Source organism: Tachysurus vachellii, chromosome 3 (genome assembly GCF_030014155.1).
Source record: "Tachysurus vachellii isolate PV-2020 chromosome 3, HZAU_Pvac_v1, whole genome shotgun sequence".
Taxonomy (NCBI): Eukaryota; Metazoa; Chordata; class Actinopteri; order Siluriformes; family Bagridae; genus Tachysurus; species Tachysurus vachellii.
Window position 1 is genome coordinate 18,362,982 of NC_083462.1, and position 23,380 is coordinate 18,386,361.

At 40.3% G+C, this 23,380-nt stretch overlaps 2 protein-coding genes across 2 annotated transcripts in view; both read left to right on the forward strand.

Annotated features, from left to right (window-relative positions):
- Positions 1–6,320, forward strand: part of mthfd1l (methylenetetrahydrofolate dehydrogenase (NADP+ dependent) 1 like) — a 48,786-nt gene extending 42,466 nt beyond the window's left edge. The window contains exons 27-28 of the mRNA XM_060866114.1: positions 4,936–5,053; positions 5,140–6,320. Of these exons, the coding sequence (XP_060722097.1) occupies positions 4,936–5,025 (90 nt within the window). The 3' untranslated portion in view covers positions 5,026–5,053; positions 5,140–6,320. The remainder of the gene's footprint in view (positions 1–4,935; positions 5,054–5,139) is intronic.
- Positions 6,321–9,710: 3,390 nt separating this feature from the next.
- The window catches only part of akap12b (A kinase (PRKA) anchor protein 12b), a 49,690-nt gene continuing 36,020 nt past the window's right edge, over positions 9,711–23,380 (forward strand). The window contains exon 1 of the mRNA XM_060866119.1: positions 9,711–9,962. Within this exon, the coding sequence (XP_060722102.1) occupies positions 9,837–9,962 (126 nt within the window). The 5' untranslated portion in view covers positions 9,711–9,836. The remainder of the gene's footprint in view (positions 9,963–23,380) is intronic.

Sequence of the window (23,380 nt, forward strand, 5' to 3'; positions counted from 1 at the left end):
GAGAGGTGAGAGAGAGGAAGAAAGAAAAGGGAGAGAGAGAAAGAGAGGGGACAAAGAAAGAAGGAAAGAAAGATCAAAAAGAAGTGAGAGAGAAGAAAGAAATTTTGGAGGAACACAAAGAGCTTGTTTGCTGTGTGTATAAGCACAGAAGGTCAGAGGTCATCGATTTAAGAACGATGGTTTAGAATATATTGAGTATAAAGAGTAAAAAATAAAGGATTTGAGTTCAACATTCTTTGATTTCAGACTGATTGAATATCTTGTTCTGCCCCTTTAAGACATTTTCTGTCCTCAGGGATTATTATCAGAGTTGCTGAATGAATCATGTCTTTTGCTCTGATGAGCTTCTCCGCCTGCTCCTGCTCTCTGTGAGCTTCTCCGCCTGCTCCAGCTCTCTGTGACCTTTTTGTCTCAATGGAACTGTTGCAGCTCTTAAGTTCCCTGCAGGAAGTTTCATGAAAAGGTTCTCGACTTGCCGGGATTCTTGCGTCAGAATTGTTCAGATCAATAAAGCTAAAGTTTTCCAGCTAATTCGTCTTGAAATAACAAAGAGGATGATTCCTGAAGAACTGAACCTGAATCCAAACCAGATCCTGAGGACATCGTTGCCGTGGCTGTGTTGTCATTACAGCTGTCCCGATTATGACTGTCCTCACTAAAACCCCTCCCCCAACACCATCTCGTTCTGTCAAGTGTGAACAGGAACTAACGTGATTCACAGCATGAACCTAAAACTGACACGTCCTTCTGCAGGAAATCAAATCCTGTGATGTCCTGAAATCTGTTAAGAGAATGTAAAAAACAGTAACATCAGTTCATTAAACTGCAATGTTGATGATCTTTGTTGAGGTGTGTTTGTGTTTGTGTGTGTGAGACAGTGTGTGTGTGTGTGTGTGAGACAGTGTGTGTGTGTGTGTGTGTGTGTGTGTGTGTGTGTGTGTGTGAGACAGTGTGTGTGTGTGAGACAGTGTGTGTGTGTGAGACAGTGTGTGTGTGTGTGAGACAGTGTGTGTGTGTGTGAGACTGTGTGTGTGTGTGTGAGACTGAGTGTGTGTGTGTGTGTGAGACTGAGTGTGTGTGTGTGTGAGACTGAGTGTGTGTGTGTGAGACTGTGTGTGTGTGTGTGAGACAGTGTGTGTGTGTGTGTGAGACAGTGTGTGTGTGTGTGAGACTGAGTGTGTGTGTGTGTGTGAGACTGAGTGTGTGTGTGTGTGAGACTGAGTGTGTGTGTGTGTGAGACTGAGTGTGTGTGTGTGTGAGACAGTGTGTGTGTGTGAGACAGTGTGTGTGTGTGAGACAGTGTGTGTGTGTGAGAGACAGTGTGTGTGTGTGTGTGAGACTGTGTGTGTGTATGTGAGACTGTGTGTGTGTGTGTGAGACAGTGTGTGTGTGAGACAGTGTGTGTGTGTGTGTGAGACAGTGTGTGTGTGTGTGTGTGAGACAGTGTGTGTGTGTGTGTGAGACAGTGTGTGTGTGTGTGTGAGACAGTGTGTGTGTGTGTGTGAGACAGTGTGTGTGTGTGTGAGACAGTGTGTGTGTGTGTGAGACAGTGTGAGTGTGTGTGTGAGACTGAGTGTGTGTGTGTGAGACAGTGTGTGTGTGTGAGACAGTGTGTGTGTGTGTGTGAGACAGTGTGTGTGTGTGTGAGACAGTGTGTGTGTGTGTGTGAGACAGTGTGTGTGTGTGTGAGACAGTGTGTGTGAGACAGTGTGTGTGTGTGTGTGTGAGACGGTGTGTGTGTGTGTGAGACAGTGTGTGTGTGTGAGACAGTGTGTGTGTGTGAGACTGTGTGTGTGTGTGTGTGTGAGACTGTGTGTGTGTGTGTGAGACAGTGTGTGTGAGACAGTGTGTGTGAGACAGTGTGTGTGAGACAGTGTGTGTGAGACAGTGTGTGTGTGTGAGAGACAGTGTGTGTGTGTGTGAGACAGTGTGTGTGTGTGTGTGAGACTGAGTGTGTGTGTGTGTGTGAGACTGAGTGTGTGTGTGTGAGACAGTGTGTGTGTGAGACAGTGTGTGTGTGAGACAGTGTGTGTGTGTGTGTGTGAGACAGTGTGTGTGTGTGTGTGTGTGAGACAGTGTGTGTGTGTGTGTGAGACAGTGTGTGTGTGAGAGACAGTGTGTGTGTGTGTGTGAGACAGTGTGTGTGTGTGTGTGAGACAGTGTGTGCGTGTGTGAGACAGTGTGTGTGTGTGTGAGACAGTGTGAGTGTGTGTGAGACTGAGTGTGTGTGAGACTGAGTGTGTGTGAGACTGAGTGTGTGTGTGTGAGACAGTGTGTGTGTGTGTGTGAGACAGTGTGTGTGTGTGTGTGAGACAGTGTGTGTGTGTGTGAGACAGTGTGTGTGTGTGTGAGACAGTGTGTGTGTGTGTGAGACAGTGTGTGTGTGTGTGAGACAGTGTGTGTGTGTGTGTGAGAGACAGTGTGTGTGTGTGTGAGACAGTGTGTGTGTGTGTGAGACAGTGTGTGTGTGAGAGACAGTGTGTGTGTGTGTGTGTGAGACAGTGTGTGTGTGTGTGTGAGACAGTGTGTGTGTGTGTGTGAGACAGTGTGTGTGTGTGTGTGTGTGTGTGACAGTGTGTGTGTGTATGTGAGACAGTGTGTGTGTGTATGTGAGACAGTGTGTGTGTGTATGTGAGACAGTGTGTGTGTGTATGTGAGACAGTGTGTGTGTGTATGTGAGACAGTGTGTATGTGAGACAGTGTGTGTGTGTATGTGAGACAGTGTGTGTGTGTATGTGAGACAGTGTGTGTGTGTATGTGAGACAGTGTGTGTGTGTGTATGTGAGACAGTGTGTGTGTGTGTATGTGAGACAGTGTGTATGTGAGACAGTGTGTGTGTGAGACAGTGTGTGTGTGTGTGTGAGACAGTGTGTGTGTGTGTGTGTGTGAGACAGTGTGTGTGTGTGAGACAGTGTGTGTGTGTGAGACAGTGTGTGTGTGTGAGACAGTGTGTGTGTGTGTGTGTGAGACAGTGTGTGTGTGTGAGACAGTGTGTGTGAGACAGTGTGTGTGAGACAGTGTGTGTGAGACAGTGTGTGTGAGACAGTGTGTGTGAGACAGTGTGTGTGAGACAGTGTGTGTGAGACAGTGTGTGTGTGTGAGAGACAGTGTGTGTGTGTGTGAGACTGAGTGTGTGTGTGTGTGTGTGTGAGACTGAGTGTGTGTGTGTGAGACTGAGTGTGTGTGTGTGTGTGTGTGAGACAGTGTGTGTGTGAGACAGTGTGTGTGTGAGAGACAGTGTGTGTGTGTGTGTGAGACTGTGTGTGTGTATGTGAGACTGTGTGTGTGTGTGTGAGACAGTGTGTGTGTGTGTGTGAGACAGTGTGTGTGTGTGTGTGAGACAGTGTGTGTGTGTGTGTGTGTGAGACAGTGTGTGTGTGTGAGACAGTGAGTGTGTGTGTGTGAGACAGTGTGTGTGTGTGTGTGAGACAGTGTGTGTGTGTGTGTGAGACAGTGTGTGTGTGTGTGTGAGACAGTGTGTGTGTGTGTGTGAGACAGTGTGTGTGTGTGTGAGACAGTGTGAGTGTGTGTGTGAGACTGAGTGTGTGTGTGTGTGAGACAGTGTGTGTGTGTGAGACAGTGTGTGTGTGTGTGAGACAGTGTGTGTGTGTGTGTGAGACAGTGTGTGTGTGTGTGAGACAGTGTGTGTGTGTGTGTGAGACAGTGTGTGTGTGTGTATGTGAGACAGTGTGTGTGTGAGACAGTGTGTGTGTGTGTGTGTGAGACAGTGTGTGCGTGTGTGAGACAGTGTGTGTGTGTGTGTGAGACAGTGTGAGCGTGTGTGAGACTGAGTGTGTTTGTGTGTGAGACAGTGTGTGTGTGTGAGACAGTGTGTGTGTGTGAGACAGTGTGAGTGTGTGTGTGTGAGACAGTGTGTGTGTGTGTGTGAGACAGTGTGTGTGTGTGTGTGAGACAGTGTGTGTGTGTGTGAGACAGTGTGTGTGTGTGTGAGACAGTGTGTGTGTGAGACAGTGTGTGTGTGTGAGACAGTGTGTGTGTGTGTGAGACAGTGTGTGTGTGTGTGTGTGAGACAGTGTGTGTGTGTGTGAGACAGTGTGTGTGTGAGAGACAGTGTGTGTGTGTGTGAGACAGTGTGTGTGTGTGTGTGTGTGTGTGAGACAGTGTGTGTGTGTGTGTGAGACAGTGTGTGTGTGTGTGTGAGACAGTGTGTGTGTGTGTGTGAGACAGTGTGTGTGTGTGTGTGTGTGTGACAGTGTGTGTGTGTGTGTGTGACAGTGTGTGTGTGTGTGTGAGACAGTGTGTGTGTGTGTGTGAGACAGTGTGTGTGTGTGTGTGAGACAGTGTGTGTGTGTGTGTGTGTGTGACAGTGTGTGTGTGTGTGTGTGACAGTGTGTGTGTGTATGTGAGACAGTGTGTGTGTGTATGTGAGACAGTGTGTGTGTGTATGTGAGACAGTGTGTGTGTGTATGTGAGACAGTGTGTGTGTGTATGTGAGACAGTGTGTGTGTATGTGAGACAGTGTGTGTGTGTATGTGAGACAGTGTGTGTGTGTATGTGAGACAGTGTGTGTGTGTGTATGTGAGACAGTGTGTGTGTGTATGTGAGACAGTGTGTGTGTGTATGTGAGACAGTGTGTGTGTGTGTGTGTGTGTGTGAGACCCTCTGTGTGTGTGAGACAGTGTGTGTGAGAGACACTGTATGTGTGTGTGAGAGACTGTGTGTGTGTGTGTGTGAGACAGTGTGTGTGTGAGACTGTGTGTATGAGACACTGCGTGTGTGTGTGTGTGTGAGACACTGTGTGTGTGTATGAGACACTGTGTGTGTGTGTGTGTGTGTATGAGACACTGTGTCTGTGTGTATGAGACACTGTGTGTGTGTGTGTGTATGAGACTGTGTGTGTGTGTGTGAGAGAGAGAGAGACTGAGTGATTTGAGCAGTTGTTCGATGTTAAATCTTATGATTTGTGTCCTGTAGATGAGCACCATGCCTGGTCTTCCTACACGCCCTTGTTTCTATGACATCGATCTCGATCCTGTAACCGAGGAGATTTCGGGGCTCTTTTAACCATCAACAATTCCCACACACTCAACAGGTGAGATGTTCAGGAAATACACTAAAAAATTCATTTCTGTATGTTGTGGGTTATTTTTATTTACTTACAGTCTCTTTTTCTCTCAGTGTCTCACCTCACCTTAATATCTCGGGTTGATGTCTGATGGTTCCAGCCACCTGGAGCAGACACACCCTATCTTCAGGAACAAAAGTTCTTTCAGTAGCATCTGAACATTGTCCATCAATTCATTATACAGAGATTGCAAAAATGAGAACTCTAGTTTGTTTGTTTCTTTCTTTCTTTCTTTCTTTCTTTCTTTCTTCACAATTTACTGCAGTTTATTTTTTACAGATTTATTATTTTATTATATTCGATCATATTTTCTAATGTCATTGATTCCAAGTATTTGGTTGCAGTTTCTTTATTGCACAAATTCGTGTTGAGTTCAGATTTCATCCTCAATCAATTTTATTTTTCCCAGCTTGTGTGTTTTAAATCCAGTTTGCACAGTTGGTCAAATTTTATGGATTTATGGAAAAACCCTTGAGTTACTATCTGAATCATATGTAAATTGATTTTGGTTGGTCTTTTTTTTTAAATTCAGTTGTCACATGTATTTATAATTCTGATATACACTGTACACTTCTAATACAGCTGTGATCACCCCGTCGTCATTACGTCACAGCAGTCTTGATTTTGTCATTACATTGCCTCAGTAGTCATTATATCACCACAGTCATCATTATATCACCATTGTCATTCTCACCAGTCTCGATTCTGTCATTACATCACAGCAATCATCATTACATCACCACAGTCATCATTACATCAGTGCTGTCATTATGTCACAGCAGTCATTACATCAGTGCTGTCATTATGTCACAGCAGTCATTACATCAGTGCTGTCATTGTCACAACAGTCATCATTACATCAGTTCTGTCATTAAGTCACAACAGTCATTACATTAGTGCTGTCATTATGTCACAGCAGTCATTACATCAGTGCTGCCATTATGTCGCAACAGTCATTACATCAGTGCTGTCATTAGGTCACAACGGTCATTATTACATCAGTGCTGTCATTACGTTACCACTGACATTGTTGCGTCCCCACAGTCTTGATTTTGTCATTAAGTCACCACATGACCATGATTGTCACCACAGTCATTACATCACTGCTGCCATTATGTCACATCAGTCATCACTGTCACCACAGTCTTGATTTTGTAATTGTTACCACAGTCGTTTTTTCTACTTGTGCCTTGACATGCTTTTGTATGTCTTGTAATAAATTTTAAATAGTTAATCAGTTGCATGAATCGGTTTTATTTTTTGGTTGTGTTGAAAGCTTAATGTTTGGTGCCTATTGGGTAATATATCTCATTTATCTGGTCCAGTTCCTATCAGTGAGGAATAAGTGTCATTTATCATTTCGCAGCAATAAAAACGTTATATTTTATTTGAGATGTTTTTTAAAATCAGGTGATGTAATGTCAAGCAGGAGACACTTTATAAAGTGTAAAAGCAAGATTGAATAAAATGTTCCATCTTTTGTTTGCCCTGGAGTTCAAAAGACCTCATTATTTTGAAGGGACATAAATTCAGAAATGTATTCAGGAGTATTTCAGGGTAAATAAAGATCCAATAAAAGGAAAATAAAATGGGGCCCAGAATGAAGCCCTGAGGCACTGAGAGAAAGTATATATTAATAAAACATATATAAAAAAGTGGCGTATATATGAAATGTAAATCCTATAATCAGTTAAACAGCAGACTGATAGACAGAACCATCCAATAGACAATCTTATTGACAGTACTTGATTGCTTGCACACAGAACAACGACATGACAAAACCATAATCTCTTTCTTTATAAATCTTTGTTGTCACAGGAAAAACCTGCTTTAAAAAAAAAATGCACAGACTTACTACAGGCTGCTTTTCACGCCTTTCAGTCTGAAACCTGTTGCTTATTGTCAGCTGTAATAAACTGACCGGTGGAACTGTTCTCCACCCGTAGCAATGACATTTTGTTTCTGCAAGCACAAAAACCACATCCTGAGCTTCCTGCTGTGCTACTGGAGAGCCACAGTTCATCGCTGTGAGGAGGAAAGGTGAGGTGAGGCAACTGGATGGAGGCATAGCAATGCATTTGGTGAGTTGGAGTGAGATTTTATTCTATGTGCAGTCTAATCACAATCAGAATACATGACGTCTGATGTAGTTCCTGTCACCACCTTGTGATTTGTTCTATTCCTCTAAAGGCATGTTTTATTCCTCTTATATCAGCAAAGGTTATCATTTATAACTTAACTTTGTTACTTACTTTTCATCTATTTATAGTTGCATTCAGAACAAAACATTTCCTGTTTTTGTTCACTGACACTGGAGACTCCTTCGATAAACATTTCTTTATTGATGATTCCACATGTTCTGTCCCTGTGAATGATTTGTTAATGACGGAAAACCTCCTGACCAATCAGATTGGAGAATTCAGCATGGCTGTGATCTAAAGTGCAATAAATACCCCAGGATGTAATCATGTTCCCTTCAAAAATGAAACGCAACCCTTGTGTATAAATTTCTTTCCAAGAGTCTTTTTTGATGATCTGAAGTTTCAGTTTCAGTCCTTCATGAGCCCTCTGGCACGCCTACATAAATATGCTTTAATAAGTTGTGAAGGAGCAGCCAGAAATCCTTCACCTCCAGGTTACCATGCAGACCATGAGTCTGTTCTTAATATAATATTCCTGAAGCTAGGTGACTTGGTTTTGATGTTTTTGTCAGAAGCCTGGCTAGGTGCCTTCAGAATAAACCAGAATGAAAGAAAAGTTTTAGTGCTAAATCGATCTCCCATTGAACATCACACCTAATCTGATTTGTCCATCAGTAACCTGGTCAGCGCTGACGTATTGACGAGGGCATGGGGAGTTCTTCAGAGTTCAGTTTTCCAGGAAAGACACGTTGTTGTGTGTGTGTGTAAGAGAGAAAGAGAGAGAGAGAGAGATCAGATCATTTTACACTCCAGAGAGATGCTGTAAAGGGTTGAACACATGCTCAGGTGTAGGTCAGTGGTTCAAATCATGTTTGAAATTCTGCAGTATTTCAGTAAAAATTGCATTCCAGATTCCTGGTGATTAGTAATCACTCATCTTGACCAGTGGAGTGTCAGTGAGGAAAAGAGCCTGTGAGAAGAAAATCCCTCAACCCCAAACACTGATTAGACTGGATTAGATCCCAAACGAATGGACAGGTGGAAGGAATTTCTTTTTTTTTCCTTTTGGCCTTTCTTTGATCATTTCTAATAATTTTTGAGATAAAAAAAATTGGAAGGAAGGAGCAGAGTATAAGAAATAAAGAATTGGAAAGAAGGCAGGAAAGAAAGAGGAACAGAAGGGAAAAGAAAAGAGAAGAAATGCTAGAAAGAAGCGGTGGGACTGATCACCTGTCTGTATGGGGAGGGAGGGATTGATCACCTTTCTGTATAGGGGAGGATGGGGTTGATCATGTTTCTGTAAAGGATAGCATTGGATTGATCATTTTTATGTAAAGGATAGGGTGGGACTGATCACCTTTCTGAATAGGATAAGGTTGGGATTGATCACGGGTCTGTAAAAGATACAGTGGGATTGATCACCTTTAGGTAAATTATGGGGTGGGATCTGTAAAAGATATGGTTGGATTGATCACCTTTCTATATCTGTGTGTGCCTAAAAAAAAAAAATAAACTTTGAACAGTGTTTTAGGCTCATGGTGTCTTAAGTCTGTAACCTAGTGAGCCAGAGTTAATGTATTCAATTACAGAGTGAGTCTGTAACATGCTGTAAATGTAAATGTAAATATATAGGAGCAGGTGGGATTGAGCATTTATCTATAGTGTAGTGGATATTTATTTCATATATAAAATCACTGGCAGGTTGCAGGAAATGTGGATAAAATGACTTCAGGACAAGTCATTATTGGAAAATAGTGGATAACAATAACGGAAATAAGGGTGGAAACAATAACGGTTTCATTTTATTTTCCTATTAATTTCCTGTAACACACCTTGTTTTATTCCTTAATTATTCTCCAAACCCTTAAACTTACATCTGATTCTTTATCTTTTCATTCTTACATCCAGTCCCTTAATCACACCCTTTATTCTCTTCATCCCACCAACCCAACTTTGATTATTTTCCTATAACTGCACTACACACAGTGCTTGATTTCGTATCTCTGTGGGGGGTTTATTTTTTGGTGGGTGTTTTTTTCTTTTAAACTGAAAATAAAACAAATCAAAGAAAAACTCGAATCACTTGTTAAAAAGAATTGACTCAGTAAAAATGACTATCCCAAAACCTCATACTGTCATAATGGATAGTGAGCATGATGAAGTATGGGACCTGTAGTGACCTAATGGATCGTTGTATTGTGTATTAGGGTAGTATGCGGTTTGGGACAAAGCCGGAGTCTGGAGCTGTGTGAGTGTGTGTGTGTGTGTGTGTATGTGTGTGTGAGAGAGGGTTAGAGTGTGTGTGTGTGTGTGTGTTTTTGAGAGAGAGAGAGAGAGAGAGAGAGAGTTTGTGTGTGTGTGAGAGAGAGATAGTGTGTGTGTGTGTGTGTGCGCACGCTCCAGTTGTTGTGTGTTGATGCTGTGAGGCGGGTCTGGGAGGGAGGAGGCGTCCTGAGAAGGTGATTGCGGACACAGCCGACTTCATCCTTCTAGAAGCCAGACGACCTTCATAGAGTCTCGTGCTGCTGTTATTGTAATAACGACTTATAGCGGACTGGGCGAGTTCCTGCAGGTTCTGTTTCGGTTTGTTTGTATTTTTCCACTCCGGGATGGGAGCAAACGCATCCTCGCAACGGGACGCCAAGAGCGCCGAGGACACGAGCGCCATGGAAGAGCGCGCCGCGGACCTCAGTGAGAGCCGCTGCGGCGACGAGGACGACAACGTGGACGCGAAGGTAAGCGGCTTGGAGACATTTCTAGTGAAATACGAGTGCGTGGGTGAGCTCGCGTGTGCGTGTGCTCGCGTGTGCGTGTGTGCGTGTGCTCGCGAAGGAGATGCGCAGGTTGCACCTAAATGACTCTGCAATAAAGACTCAGGAAATAAAGAAAAGAAGCATCAGCTGCTAAACTGCACCATGTCTCGTCACCGGTAAACTAGAAATAAACTTTTAGATAAAAATAACCATTTATGGTAGATAATTAAACCCTATTTAGATTTGAGATGAAGGTTCACCTTTCCATGTAACATGCTGATGCCTCAAACAGAGGTGCAGCAACAAGGAAAGGTTCCCTTTAGTACCTTTCTTTTTCTGACAGTGTCTAAGGAATTTTCTCATGACGGTTTGAAGCATCACTGCGTGTGTGTGTGTGTGTGTGTGTGTGTGTGTGTGTGTGTATACACTGCTTTACTTTTTCTATAGTGATAATTAATCCCCAATTCATACATTCATTACTAATCACCATGTTTGCATTACAACCTTTTTACAGTGACTGAAAAACACAATTAAAACTTTAGAAGTTCTTTAAAAGAAGGTGAAGAACTGCATGTTTTATGTAATAAATGTATAATAATGTCATAACATACTTATACATGCTTTAAAAACCACCTGGAACATTTATTGAGCATTAACTTTGCGTGGGTTTGGACACATTTAATACATTTTATTTTACGGTGACTTTTTTATGAATTAGTTACTGATTAGTTAATTAGTTTGTTTGAGAAATTAGTCTAGTAAATAAAACAGACATGTTGTATCGGGGGGGCACGGTGGCTTAGTGGTTAGCACGTTCGCCTCACACCTCCAGGGTTGGGGGTTCGATTCCCGCCTCCGCCTTGTGTGTGTGGAGTTTGCATGTTCTTCCCGTGCCTCGGGGGTTTGCTCCGGGTACTCCGATTTGCTCCCCTGGTCCAAAGACATGCATGGTAAGTTGATTGGCATCTCTGGAAAATTGTCCGTAGTGTGTGATTGCGTGAGTGAATGAGAGTGTGTGTGCCCTGCGATGGGTTGGCACTCCGTCCAGGGTGTATCCTGCCTAGATAGGCACAGGCTCCCCGTGACCCGAGGTAGTTCGGATAAGCAGTAGAAAATGAATGACTGAATGAATGTTGTATCAGTGCCTAAGTTACATTAAGTAGCTAAGAGGCTACGATCCCAAAGTGTTTTATTCCGTAAATAGCACAGCATCTGTCCAGTCTAACATCAGGGGATATTTTTGTAAATTTTAAAAATGTTATAAATTTTAGGGGTGGAGCTGATGCCAGCTCTGCTTCACACACCACTCTGTATTTATTTATTTTTTTTAACATCATGTAACAGTGCTTTATTCCTCTTATACCATAGCAATTTGTCAGCAGTTACTCTTCATATATATATTTTTTATCCATTTCCAGTTGCATACAATGTTGAGGAACATCAGTGAAATCCTCTGTTTATTTTAATACAAAGACAAAAATAAAAGAAAAAGAATAAATGTTTTTTTATTTATTAATTAATTTATTTATTTTAACATGGAACTGGCTGTACAAATTTCTGTTCAAACTGTTACTAAAGAAACCAAAGGTATCTTTAATGGAGATTGGTTTGCAGTTGCATTAATGTCGGTGCTGCTGTTACAGAAAATGAATCAATCAGAATCCAGAACTCAGTAGCGTTGTTGTACAGGATTAGATGTATAACAGAAAAACATCCTCCATATTGAATCATATTGGGCTGCAGATGTTGTCTCACACTCGGTCTGTTTGCACATTCTTTCCTCATTGTTTACCAGCCCTGCATTTGGATCTTGTCATTTTTCTGGAACATTAAAGCAGTTTCCCAGCACATTAATACACCTGACTCAATCTCAGCTCATTAAGAAGTCATACATGCTGTTAAACGAGCGTGCTTAAAGAGGAAAGCAAAAAAGCTGCTTTGCAGAGCGAAGCACATTAATGGTGGATCTGGCAACTACACGTAAACCACAGCCCGTATTCATGAAGCACCTTAGTGTAAAGAGTTTTTCTTGTAACAGAATTCTTAGAAATGTGGCGTTTCCCCTTAAAATTAAAGAGAAGATCCTAATGAAGATAAAAAGCTCTTTATAAAGCATATTAACCCTTAAAAGAGCTCATAAGGTCAAAAAGTATTAGGCGTAGTGTGTATTTTTTTATTGAACAACCAATCACAGTCTTCAATAGAATGTGTCACCTAGTAACAGGTTAAGCCCCGCCTCCTCTCTAAGATAAAAGTTGTTGTATTGTCCTTGTTCAGAGTCGCTCTGTGATTGGTCCTGAATCACTCTGAAGATAAGATTCCTAGTTAGAAATGTTTCAGATAAATCAGGAGCTTTCTGAGATCGTTCTTAGGATTCTTTATGAAAACAGGCGCTGATTGGTAAACTGTTATATACAGTAACTGTTAGAATTTAGTGCAGTGCTGCTGAAATCTTCAGTCTGATCAGTGAAAAGGTGTTGAGGTGTTTTCTGTAACGGCGGCTCAGACTTGTATAGCGCATTGTTCTAACATGATCGTTGCTATAGCAACAGCTTACACAGGATTGTGTATAGCCGACAGTGTAACTTTCTTGGATTTAAAACGCATGTAATTGTTGATACGGCGAAGTTTTCTATTAGCACGTATGGTCAGCGATTTGTGACCGTCAGAAGTAAAGCTGTAAGATTTCTGACGTCTTCAGGACAAAAGAGTTTACACAGGAAGCTTGAGGATCCATGTACCAATGGTTATAATAGTGGAATCTCACTCGGTACAGATGGCAGTATGTCACAAATGAACCTACAGGTTAAAACGTACAGCTAATTAAAGCCGCTCTACAACCAGAAAGAAACCAGGAAGTGTAGTATTCTGTGACCTCTTCCTTTGTGTGAGGCAATATATTGTATGTAACAATAAATGGATAAAAAGTAAATGTATTGGATATATTTGTCATCCGATTAACGTTTACTAAATAAATAAATACATTTAAAATTGATAACATTTACTGATATTGTTTTTTACTGATAGTGTTTCCTTGGCAGGAAAAACATCACAGATACTTTTTTACTCATTGATGTCATAATGCATACCACAGAAGTGTTAAAATATTGTTCAAGCTTATCGTAAGAGAAAGAATATCCTGTGTAATGATGTTATATCACAGAGAAATTACGTTGTAAAAAAATAGTCGGGAATCAGGATATATCCTCGGGAGCAGCGGACTATATTCAAAATGATGTGTTAAAAATAAATAAATAAATAATAACACAGTTTTAAACAGAGTTAGATTACAGAAAATGGTTCTATCTATCTATCTGTCTGTCTATCTATCTATCTATCTACAGTTGCAAGAAAAAGTATGTGAACCCCTTGGAATAAATTTGGTTTTCTGTAGTAATTTGACATAAAATGTGATGCAATTGTCATTTTGCAGTTCACAACAATAGACAAACACAATAGATGATACACAAACAATTCAAATGTCTTGTGACTTTTTTATTAAACACACCCAATAAACATTCAGAGTCCTGGAGGAAATGAACCCTTACACTAATTACTTCACTGAAAGCTAATTTATGTCAGTAGCTCGTACATCTGGGGTCAAATTAATTAAATAAGTTTGAAGGTGTGGTTTAGAGCTACTTATTTGATAAACACTCAAATATTTTAAGATTGTTGTTTGTTAGGAGCATCAAATGTCTCGCAAAAAGGAGCTCTCTGAAGACTTGATCTCCATAAGGCTGGAAAGGGATACAAAACAATCCCAAAGTGTTTAGACCTCCATCAGTCAACCAACAGTTAGACAAACTGTCTAGAAATGTAGACAGATTAGTACTGTAGCTACTCTTCCTAGAAGTGGGCGTCCAGCCAAGATGACTTCAGTGAGGTAAAGAAGAACCTATGAGTAACAGCTTCAGGCTTGAAGACATCACTGGAGCTGGCGAACATCTCTGTTCATGAATCTTCCATATACAAGTCTTTGAACAGGCAGGGTGTCTATGGCAGAACACCACAGAGGAAGTCACTGCTCCCCGATAAAACATTGCTGGGTGCCTGAAGTTTGCCAAAGAGCACCTCGCTATCCATAGTGCTACTGGGAAAATGTTTTATGGACTGTTGAAACAGAAGTTGAATTGTTCTGGAACATTGCTCAGCAGTACGTATGGTGCAAAAAAGTGCACAGCTTTCCAACATCAAACCATCCCAACGGTGAAGTTTGGTGGAGGGAACATCATGATTTGGGCTTGCTTCTCTGCCTCAGGGCCTGTACTACTTGCCATCATCAAAGGTAAAATCAAGTTTTCCAAAATATCTGACAAGATAATCTCAGGGTGGATTCTGCCAGCTGAATCTTAGTAGACGTTTGGTGATGCAGAAAGACAATGACCCCAATCATCCACAGACTGGCTTCAGACAAAAACAATACACCTTTTGGAGTGGCCCAGTCAGAACCCTGACCTTAACCCCATATAGATGCTGTTGAATGACCTCAAGAGACATTCACACCAGACATCCTACAAATGTCTTTGTTTTGTTTAAAGGAATGGTCAAAAATTCGTCCAGAATGTTGTGCAGGTCTGATCCAGAGCTACCAAAGGTCTTGCTTGAAGTCCTGAGTTTTTATCTGCTATTAACTCCAACGGTCCACTTCCTTTTTCCTCCGGCACTCTGAATGTTTAATGGGTGTGTTTAATAAAGTTACAAGAAATTTGAATTGTTTGTGTGTTATCGGCTTAAGCCCATTGTGTTTGTCTATTGTTGTGAATTAGATGACAATCAGGTCACATTTTATGTCAAATACGTTTTCTTGGGACTGTATATGAATAGCAGGTTAACATGAATATGTCTGAGTACCAGAAAGTATGAATTACCACAGAGAGTACTGGGTACAATCAAGGAGAAAAGGTTCTAGATGGTAAATTAATTGGGAGGGGCTTCATATTTGGAACCCCTAAAAGGTGCTATGTAGAACCTAAAAGGGTTCTTATGGGTACTTAAAGAATTACATCCTGGGTACAATCAATGAGAAATGGTTCTAATAAGAATGTAAAATAGTTCTAATGGGGGCTTCATATTTGGTACACCTAAAAGGTACTATATAGTAAATTAAAGGGGCGGGGCTTCATTTTTGGTACACCTAAAAGGTACTATATAGTAAATTAAAGGGGAGGGGCTTCATATTTGGTACACCTAAAAGGTACTATATAGTAAATTAAAGGGGAGGGGCTTCATATATGGAACACCTAAAAGGTATACAGAACTCTTTTTAGGTGTTCAGTCAAAAAAAAAAGCCCTCAGGATTCTTTGTAGCCTGTGAAGAGGTTCTATTTGTCCACTGTGTAAAAATTCGAATAAAAACGATACTAATTATTTACTATTTAGTAAACACAGACAATTCAATAAACCTATGAATAAAAATATTAAGGAAGCAGTAAAGCTCATCTATTACACTGCTGGACTTAAATATGCTCTTTTATTTGTTCTGATAATCATAAAAAAATACTGAATGCAAAAATTTATTTATAATATGACGCAACCGTGTGAAGTATAAATACAGGAATAAAGTTTAGCCTGAAGAAACTTTTGGCACTAAGGGTTCTTTAGGAAGCTGTTTTCTGTTTTCATCACACAGCGTTAGATGTTTTTTCCTCACTTTCCTTGCGCGTTTTGAATTTTATTAATTTCAATTCAATTTTATTTGTCTCACACTTTTAACAGTGGACATCATCTCATTGGAGCTTTACAGAAATATAAATATTTAGAATAGAAATGACAAAATTTGTACTTAATGAGCAAATCTGATGCAATGGTGGTGAGGAACCAGAGGAACCAGACTCAGAAGGGAACCTCATCCTCATCTAAGTGACACCTGAGTAATTCCTTTCTATCAAAACCTTCAAATGTTCACAGATCAACAGCAAAATCCACAGCAGAGACATGAGTCTCCAGGGTGTCCGCACGGAAACATCCCCAGAACGGAGCACCACCAAGCTGGAATTGCAGGTTACTTGTATTATAGGAAGATGATGCAGTTTGATAGAAGCACTTTGAGACCGTCTTTGAAGAAAGGTGGCATCGGTCAGCTTTGTGCTCAGGTCTCGGGTTTCAGCCGGAAGGAATTAGCGAGTGTTAAGTCTGTAATAACTCAGAAAAGACTCTGACCTGTTAGTTCCTTAGGAGCTCTTGGTTGCACGAATCCACTAAAAACTGTTGTAGAAATTATTTACATTGACATTATTTCCTGTTCGGTTCACTTCTGAGTCTGGTTCCTCTCAAGGTTTCTTCCTCATATCATCTCAGGGAGATAAGAAATAGATGTTAGAGATATATAGATGAAAGTGAAGAAGAAGATGTTTGCAGTCTGATTTGCTTTGACTGGTAACAACAATCATGTCAGTGATGTCCAGATTGATGTCGTCTGTTTGCTAGCTCGACGTCCAGACATCCCTTAATATCACCTGATCCATAGTGCTGTCATTTGTGGTGTTATAAATCTTTAATAATTCAGCAGAGATTTAAAACACTCCTGGTCCTGCTTTGCTGTTGTCCTCTTTCTTCTTCTTCACCCTGAAGCTCTCAGAGAAAAAAAATTTCGGGGCTATTTTAAGGGTAGCACCTTTTTTTGGCACCGCTGCAGTTTCGCCTTTGGAATGTCAGACATGAAAATTGGTGTGACGTCTGTGAGTCGGTTGAAAGACATGTTGTGGTATAAGGGGTACAGGAACGAACACTGGGGTGATTGTACCTTCATCATTTTCCTTCGAGTTCCTGTTCCTCTTCCTGATGCGAGATCAGCAGAATCTCTATACAGAAATTGTGTATACAGTCTGAACAGGTGAGGTCTGACAGCCAGAAGACAAGCCAGACTTTTAGATGTGTGTGTGTGTGTGAGAGAGAGAGTGCATGTTTGTTTGAGGCGCTCTACTGGAGATGTGGTCGATAAACTTCCTCTCTGGTGACGTTGGAATCTTAGCTATGTTTTTCTCTTATTTTATCTCTAAATGTGGCTCAAAAAACACCCATGCGATTAAAAAAACAAATACAAAATCTCACAGAGAATAAAAACACAGGCTCAGCTTATGAGTTACTCAATCTGTTTAAAAAAAGGAATAGAAAAGAAAAAAAACAGCCGTGTCTGCTGGAGCTGCTGTTTTTCTGCCCTTTTTAAGCCTAGGGTTAGGGATCGATCGCTCTCTCTCTCTCTCTCTATCTATCTATCTATCTATCTATCTATCTATCTATCTATCTATCTATCTATCTATCTATCTCTCTCTATTGCTCTTGCTTTCTTTTTTCCTTGAATAATTTAATATTTGCTAATGGCTGGTTATTAAGAGCCGCATCTGAGCCCGGACGTATCGCACAGTGTGTAATGGAAGGTTACAGCTTGAGGAGCTGCACGAGGCCGTCGTTCATGTACAGAGGTGTAATGAGAGACGGGTGGTGTGGAAGAATAAGCCATCAGATAAGAGTCATAAAGAATGGGAGGGGGAGAGAGAGGGGGAATACAGAAGGTCCATTGAGGATGGGCCAGAGGGACAGGTCCTGAGGCTCTGGGGCGCCGAATGTGCAGAGCGAAAGAAGAGATCAAATACAGGATGGCGAAAGAAGAGAGAGAGTGAAAGATAAAGAGAGCAAGAGGAGAGAGAAGAGAGATATGCACTTTGTTATTGCAGTTCTGTTTCTGTCCATCTGGTCAAGTCTGATTTTTTTTATTCAGTTTAAATCACATGAAAGAAATAAAGTAGAATAAAAGAAGTCTTTTAATGTCTTGTGACTTTACGGGAAAATAATCAACAACAGGACGGTGTGACGTGATAGAGGAGTCTCTGTTAGTCACTGAGGTTCATTCTGCCTTTATCACTCGTGATCTTTATCGATTCATCGCTAAGCTTAATGTTTATGTTCACGTCAGATCAAGTCACTTCCTGTTATCATTTTCTTTCTTTTTTCTCTCTCTTTCTTTCTTCGTAATCAGTGTAACATGCATCCTACATGTCCATGTAAACAAGCTGTTGTTATTTTCAGTGTTTCTGTTCAAATAAACGAAGACGCTTCAACACCACGTTCTGACCAATCAGAATCCAAAATTCCGCACTTACGTGAAGATAAAGCATGTCGTATAAGACGCACGTTTATTTATTAGTCTTATTTGAACAGTTCATTCAGTCATTCATTTTCTACCGCTTATCCGAACTACCTCGGGTCACGGGGAGCCTGTGCCTATCTCAGGCGTCATTGGGCATCAAGGCAGGATACACCCTGGACGGAGTGCCAACCCATCGCAGGGCACACACACACTCTCATTCACTCACGCAATCACACACTACGGACAATTTTCCAGAGATGCCAATCAACCTACCATGCATGTCTTTGGACCGAGGGAGGAAACCGGAGTACCCGGAGGAAACCCCCGAGGCACGGGGAGAACATGCAAACTCCACACACACAAGGTGGAGGCGGGAATCGAACCCCAACCCTGGAGGTGTGAGGCGAACGTGGCCACCATGCCCCCCCATTTGAACAGTTAAACTATTTAAAGAACAACAGATTATGTTACTGTACGTTTTAACCGAGCAGTGTGTTTATTATAACAGCGTAAAGTACTTCTACTCCTGTTAGCACGAATGCCGTGGCAGCTATAAACAGTCGTATTATCTCGTTTGCTCTTTTGGAGACCCTGTGAATGAGAGGTTGCTATGGAAACAGTACGGTCTTAACGTAACAAACCTGTCTCATGTTATTTACAGCGGTGGTTTATTTAACAGTATAAAGCAAAGCGAAATAAAAGAAGCCGAGAGTCGAGTGCGTGGGATCTGATGATGATAGAGCGAGTTGTACTGATAAGTGTGTGTTTACCAGATAACAGCAAGAACCCAAGCCGCGATAGGATACGATGGAACTGTGATGGAACACTTAAAAGGTACAATATAGTAAATTAAAAGGGGAGGGGCTTCATATTTGGAACACCTAAAAGGTACTATATAGTAAATCAAAAGGGGAGGGGCTTCATATTTGGAACACCTATCAGTAAAGACGATGTCACGCTGTGATAGTACACGACGGAATTAACGGTGAGCCGTTATCCGAGGATCAGTGGTTAAACATGCTCAGGCCCTTCTCAGTGCAGCTCAGTGCGCCAAAGACCATGAGGAAACGGGAGCGGTGTTAATAATGAGTCAGTAACAGGACTAAACGACATAACAACAACAACCAGAAAGTGATGAGATTTGAGCTCATAACCTTCTGATCAGTGGGCAAGTGTCAGTCCATCATATCATGAAATTATGAACATTCATTTCATTTGTTTTTTTATTTTCAAATTTCAGACTGTTTTATAAATTCAGATCTTAGCTCCATTTCAACAGCCATCACCTTGACTCACGTGCGTTAGGTGAAATACGATAACCTACATCCCGTGACTCAGAGGATGAGAGGCACTTTATGGAAATGCAGTTAACTTAAGGCTGCCGGTTTCTCGGAGAGCCCTGAAGAAGTGAAGAAGCATATAAACGAGGTGATAGAAAGAAACAAGGGAGTGGTGCACATGAGGAGAAAACCAAGTCAGGGTTATAATGAAAGCTTTTATCCAGAGTCAACAATAATAGAAATTTAGGTTTAAATAAATTCAATACCTATTGAATGAATACTACTTGCTGTAGCATTCAGACACAAATAAAAAATGAACAACTAAAAGGTTTTTTTTTTTTGCTTTTAGGATCTAGATTTGAACAGCTTGTCTCACATGAACTGGTTCCCAGTAATCCATGGAAGAAGAAGAAGATGAGAGATTGCATTCATTATCCTTTTTTTTTTTTTTATCAGGGCCTTTTGTGTGTTACTTCAGTCTGATGCCAGCTCTCTCTCTCTCTCTCTCTCTCTCTCTCTCTCACTCACACACACACACACACACACACACACACACACACACACATACACAGAAGAATGAACCTGTTTATATGCAGTTCAGAAAGAAAGAGGTGCACTTTTTACCCTCCGTCCCACACTTTCTTCTCAATCTCTCATTTATCTCATTTTGTCCCAGCAAATTTCACCCACATTAAAGCCCAATGAGCACACGGGTTACATAAAACACAAAACGGTTACAGAAAGTGTCTCTGTGTGTGTGTGTCTGTGTGTGTGTGTGAAGCAAATAACATTTTTAATTCAGTGAGAGAAATTAATTTATAAGTTCATTAATACTTTAAAAATTGTTCATCGCTGTATTGCGAACTAAAAACAAGTGAATAATAAGGTGAGGATGTAAAGGGATTGATTCAGTTCTGATTTATTTCTAAACCAATTCTGATTCTTTTGATTTATTGTTGAAATAATGATTCAGTACTGATGGATTTCTGAGTTAATACTTATTCATTTCGAAACCAACATTGATTCAGTGCAGATTTATTGCTTAGATAATATTGATTCAGTACTGATTCAGTTCTCAACCAATACAGATTCAGTGTTGATTAATTATTCCATTAATGACAGTGTGAATGTTTACGGTGTTAATGATGTACAGTGTGGAGGTTTTAGGTGTTAATGATGTACAGTGTGGAAGTTTACGGTGTTAATTATGTACAGTGTGGATGTTTTAGGCGTTAATGATGTACAGTGTGGAGGTTTACGGTGTTAATTATGTACAGTGTGGATGTTTTAGGTGTTAATGATGTACAGTGTGGATGATTTAGGTGTCAATGATGTATAGTATGGAGGTTTATAGTGTTAATGATGTACAGTGTGAAGGTATACAGTGTTAATGATGTACAGTTTGGAGGTTTATAGTGTTAATGATGTACAGTGTGGAGGTTTACAGTGTTAATGATGTACAGTTTGGAGGTTTATAGTGTTAATGATGTACAGTTTGGAGGTTTATAGTGTTAATGATGTACAGTGTGGAGGTATACAGTGTTAATGATGTACAGTGTGGAGGTTTATAGTGTTAATGATGTACAGTTTGGAGGTTTATAGTGTTAATGATGTACAGTGTGGAGGTTTACAGTGTTAATAATGTACAGTTTGGAGGTTTATAGTGTTAATGATGTACAGTTTGGAGGTTTATAGTGTTAATGATGTACAGTGTGGAGGTTTACAGTGTTAATGATGTACAGTGTGGAGGTTTACAGTGTTAATGATGTACAGTGTGGAGGTTTACAGTGTTAATGATGTACAGTTTGGAGGTTTATAGTGTTAATGATGTACAGTTTGGAGGTTTATAGTGTTAATGATGTACAGTGTGGAGGTTTACAGTGTTAATGATGTACAGTGTGGAGGTTTATAGTGTTAATGATGTACAGTTTGGAGGTTTATAGTGTTAATGATGTACAGTGTGGAGGTTTACAGTGTTAATGATGTACAGTTTGGAGGTTTATAGTGTTAATGATGTACAGTGTGGAGGTTTACAGTGTTAATGATGTACAGTGTGGAGGTTTATAGTGTTAATAATGTACAGTTTGGAGGTTTATAGTGTTAATGATGTACAGTTTGGAGGTTTATAGTGTTAATGATGTACAGTGTGGAGGTTTACAGTGTTAATGATGTACAGTGTGGAGGTTTACAGTGTTAATGATGTACAGTGTGGAGGTTTACAGTGTTAATGATGTACAGTTTGGAGGTTTATAGTGTTAATGATGTACAGTTTGGAGGTTTATAGTGTTAATGATGTACAGTGTGGAGGTTTACAGTGTTAATGATGTACAGTGTGGAGGTTTATAGTGTTAATGATGTACAGTTTGGAGGTTTATAGTGTTAATGATGTACAGTGTGGAGGTTTACAGTGTTAATGATGTACAGTTTGGAGGTTTATAGTGTTAATGATGTACAGTGTGGAGGTTTACAGTGTTAATGATGTACAGTGTGGAGTTTTACAGTGTTAATGATGTACAGTTTGGAGGTTTATAGTGTTAATGATGTACAGTGGTGGATGTTTACGGTGTTAATGATGCACAGTGTGGAGGTTTATAGTGTTAATGATGCACAGTATGGAAGTTTATAGTGTTAATGATGTACAGTGTGGAGGTTTATGGTGTTAATGATGTACAGTATGGAGGTTTATGGTGTTAATGATGTACAGTATGGAGGATTACGGTATTAATGATGTATAGTGTGGAGGTTTACGGTGTTAATGATGTACAGTGTGGAGGTTTGCAGTGTTAATGATGTACAGTGTGGATGTTTAAGGTGTTAATGATGTACAGTAAAGTCAGTGATGATGGTTGATGGTCTCTCATGACGTTAATGTACTGATACCACACCGTGTACACTCCAGCTGCTCCCCGTTGCTTTCTGGATCGATTTGAAGTGGTGGATAATTCAGCCGACATCACGGTTTTTTATTTCACTTGCTAGCTTTCTGTTTTCATAATTGACACTTAAAACACCACAAGGAGCTCACTGAACACACACTGAACACACACTCATGTTTTAACGCATGTTTAAATTGCGTTAAAATATCTAACGTGAACTTAGGCTACTGTATATTCTTATAACAGTGCACCATTTTATCTTGTGAGTGTTTCATTCATTACACTCTCCTACGCAGACATCTCCTCGTTTAAACCCTGTATAAGAGTCTGTCTGGGTTCCCTGGCACTGTTCATCTGGATGAATGATTGCGGTTGCGATGTGAGGTGGAGTTTGTGGTCGATGGAGTCGCTCTAATGCAGGATAGTGTTGAGCCGTTTAGAGTCTCTCTTCTCCACAGGACTTGCTCTGGCACTGCTGCTGGTCTTCAAACCTTCATCATGCGCAGCATCTGTTCCCATTCAAATCCTCAGCTAAACAAACACGAGCCCATCCACTTACATTCCTGGAAAAGGCTGAGGTGAGATTTAGTGTAAATATCAGCAGCACTGCCAGGACCGGTGGTGGGTTTTTAAATCTGTTTGAGAAACTAACACAACACATTGTTATCTTTGTGTGATACAACCTCAGGCTTATAAACATGTGTTTATTACAAGTATAACACACTTCCTCTGTGTGTATCGCTGTCTGTGTCCGTATTCAGATTCGAAATATTTTGAATCTGGGCAAATTTAGGAATATTAATTAAATAAATTTAAAAAAGTTCAAGTTAAATAAGAATTTATTGAATTAATTGATTTATTTATTTATTTATTTATTTATTAAATAAATAAATAAATGTTGTTTTAGACGTGTTTATTTCAGCCTTTTCTTATTCTGTTGGCAGATTATTGCTTTTTTTTTTTTTTTTAGAAATAAATGAGAACATTTCCTTCAATAAAACAAATTTTTCAAGCATGAAATTGGGAAAATAAATAAATTAAATACAGTATATTATTAATAATAATTTTATTTTGGTTTGTTAGATAAATGTAAATATTTTAAGGAATAACAGCATTTATTTAACTCTGCTTCTTGTCATTGTCAGATTTATTCCT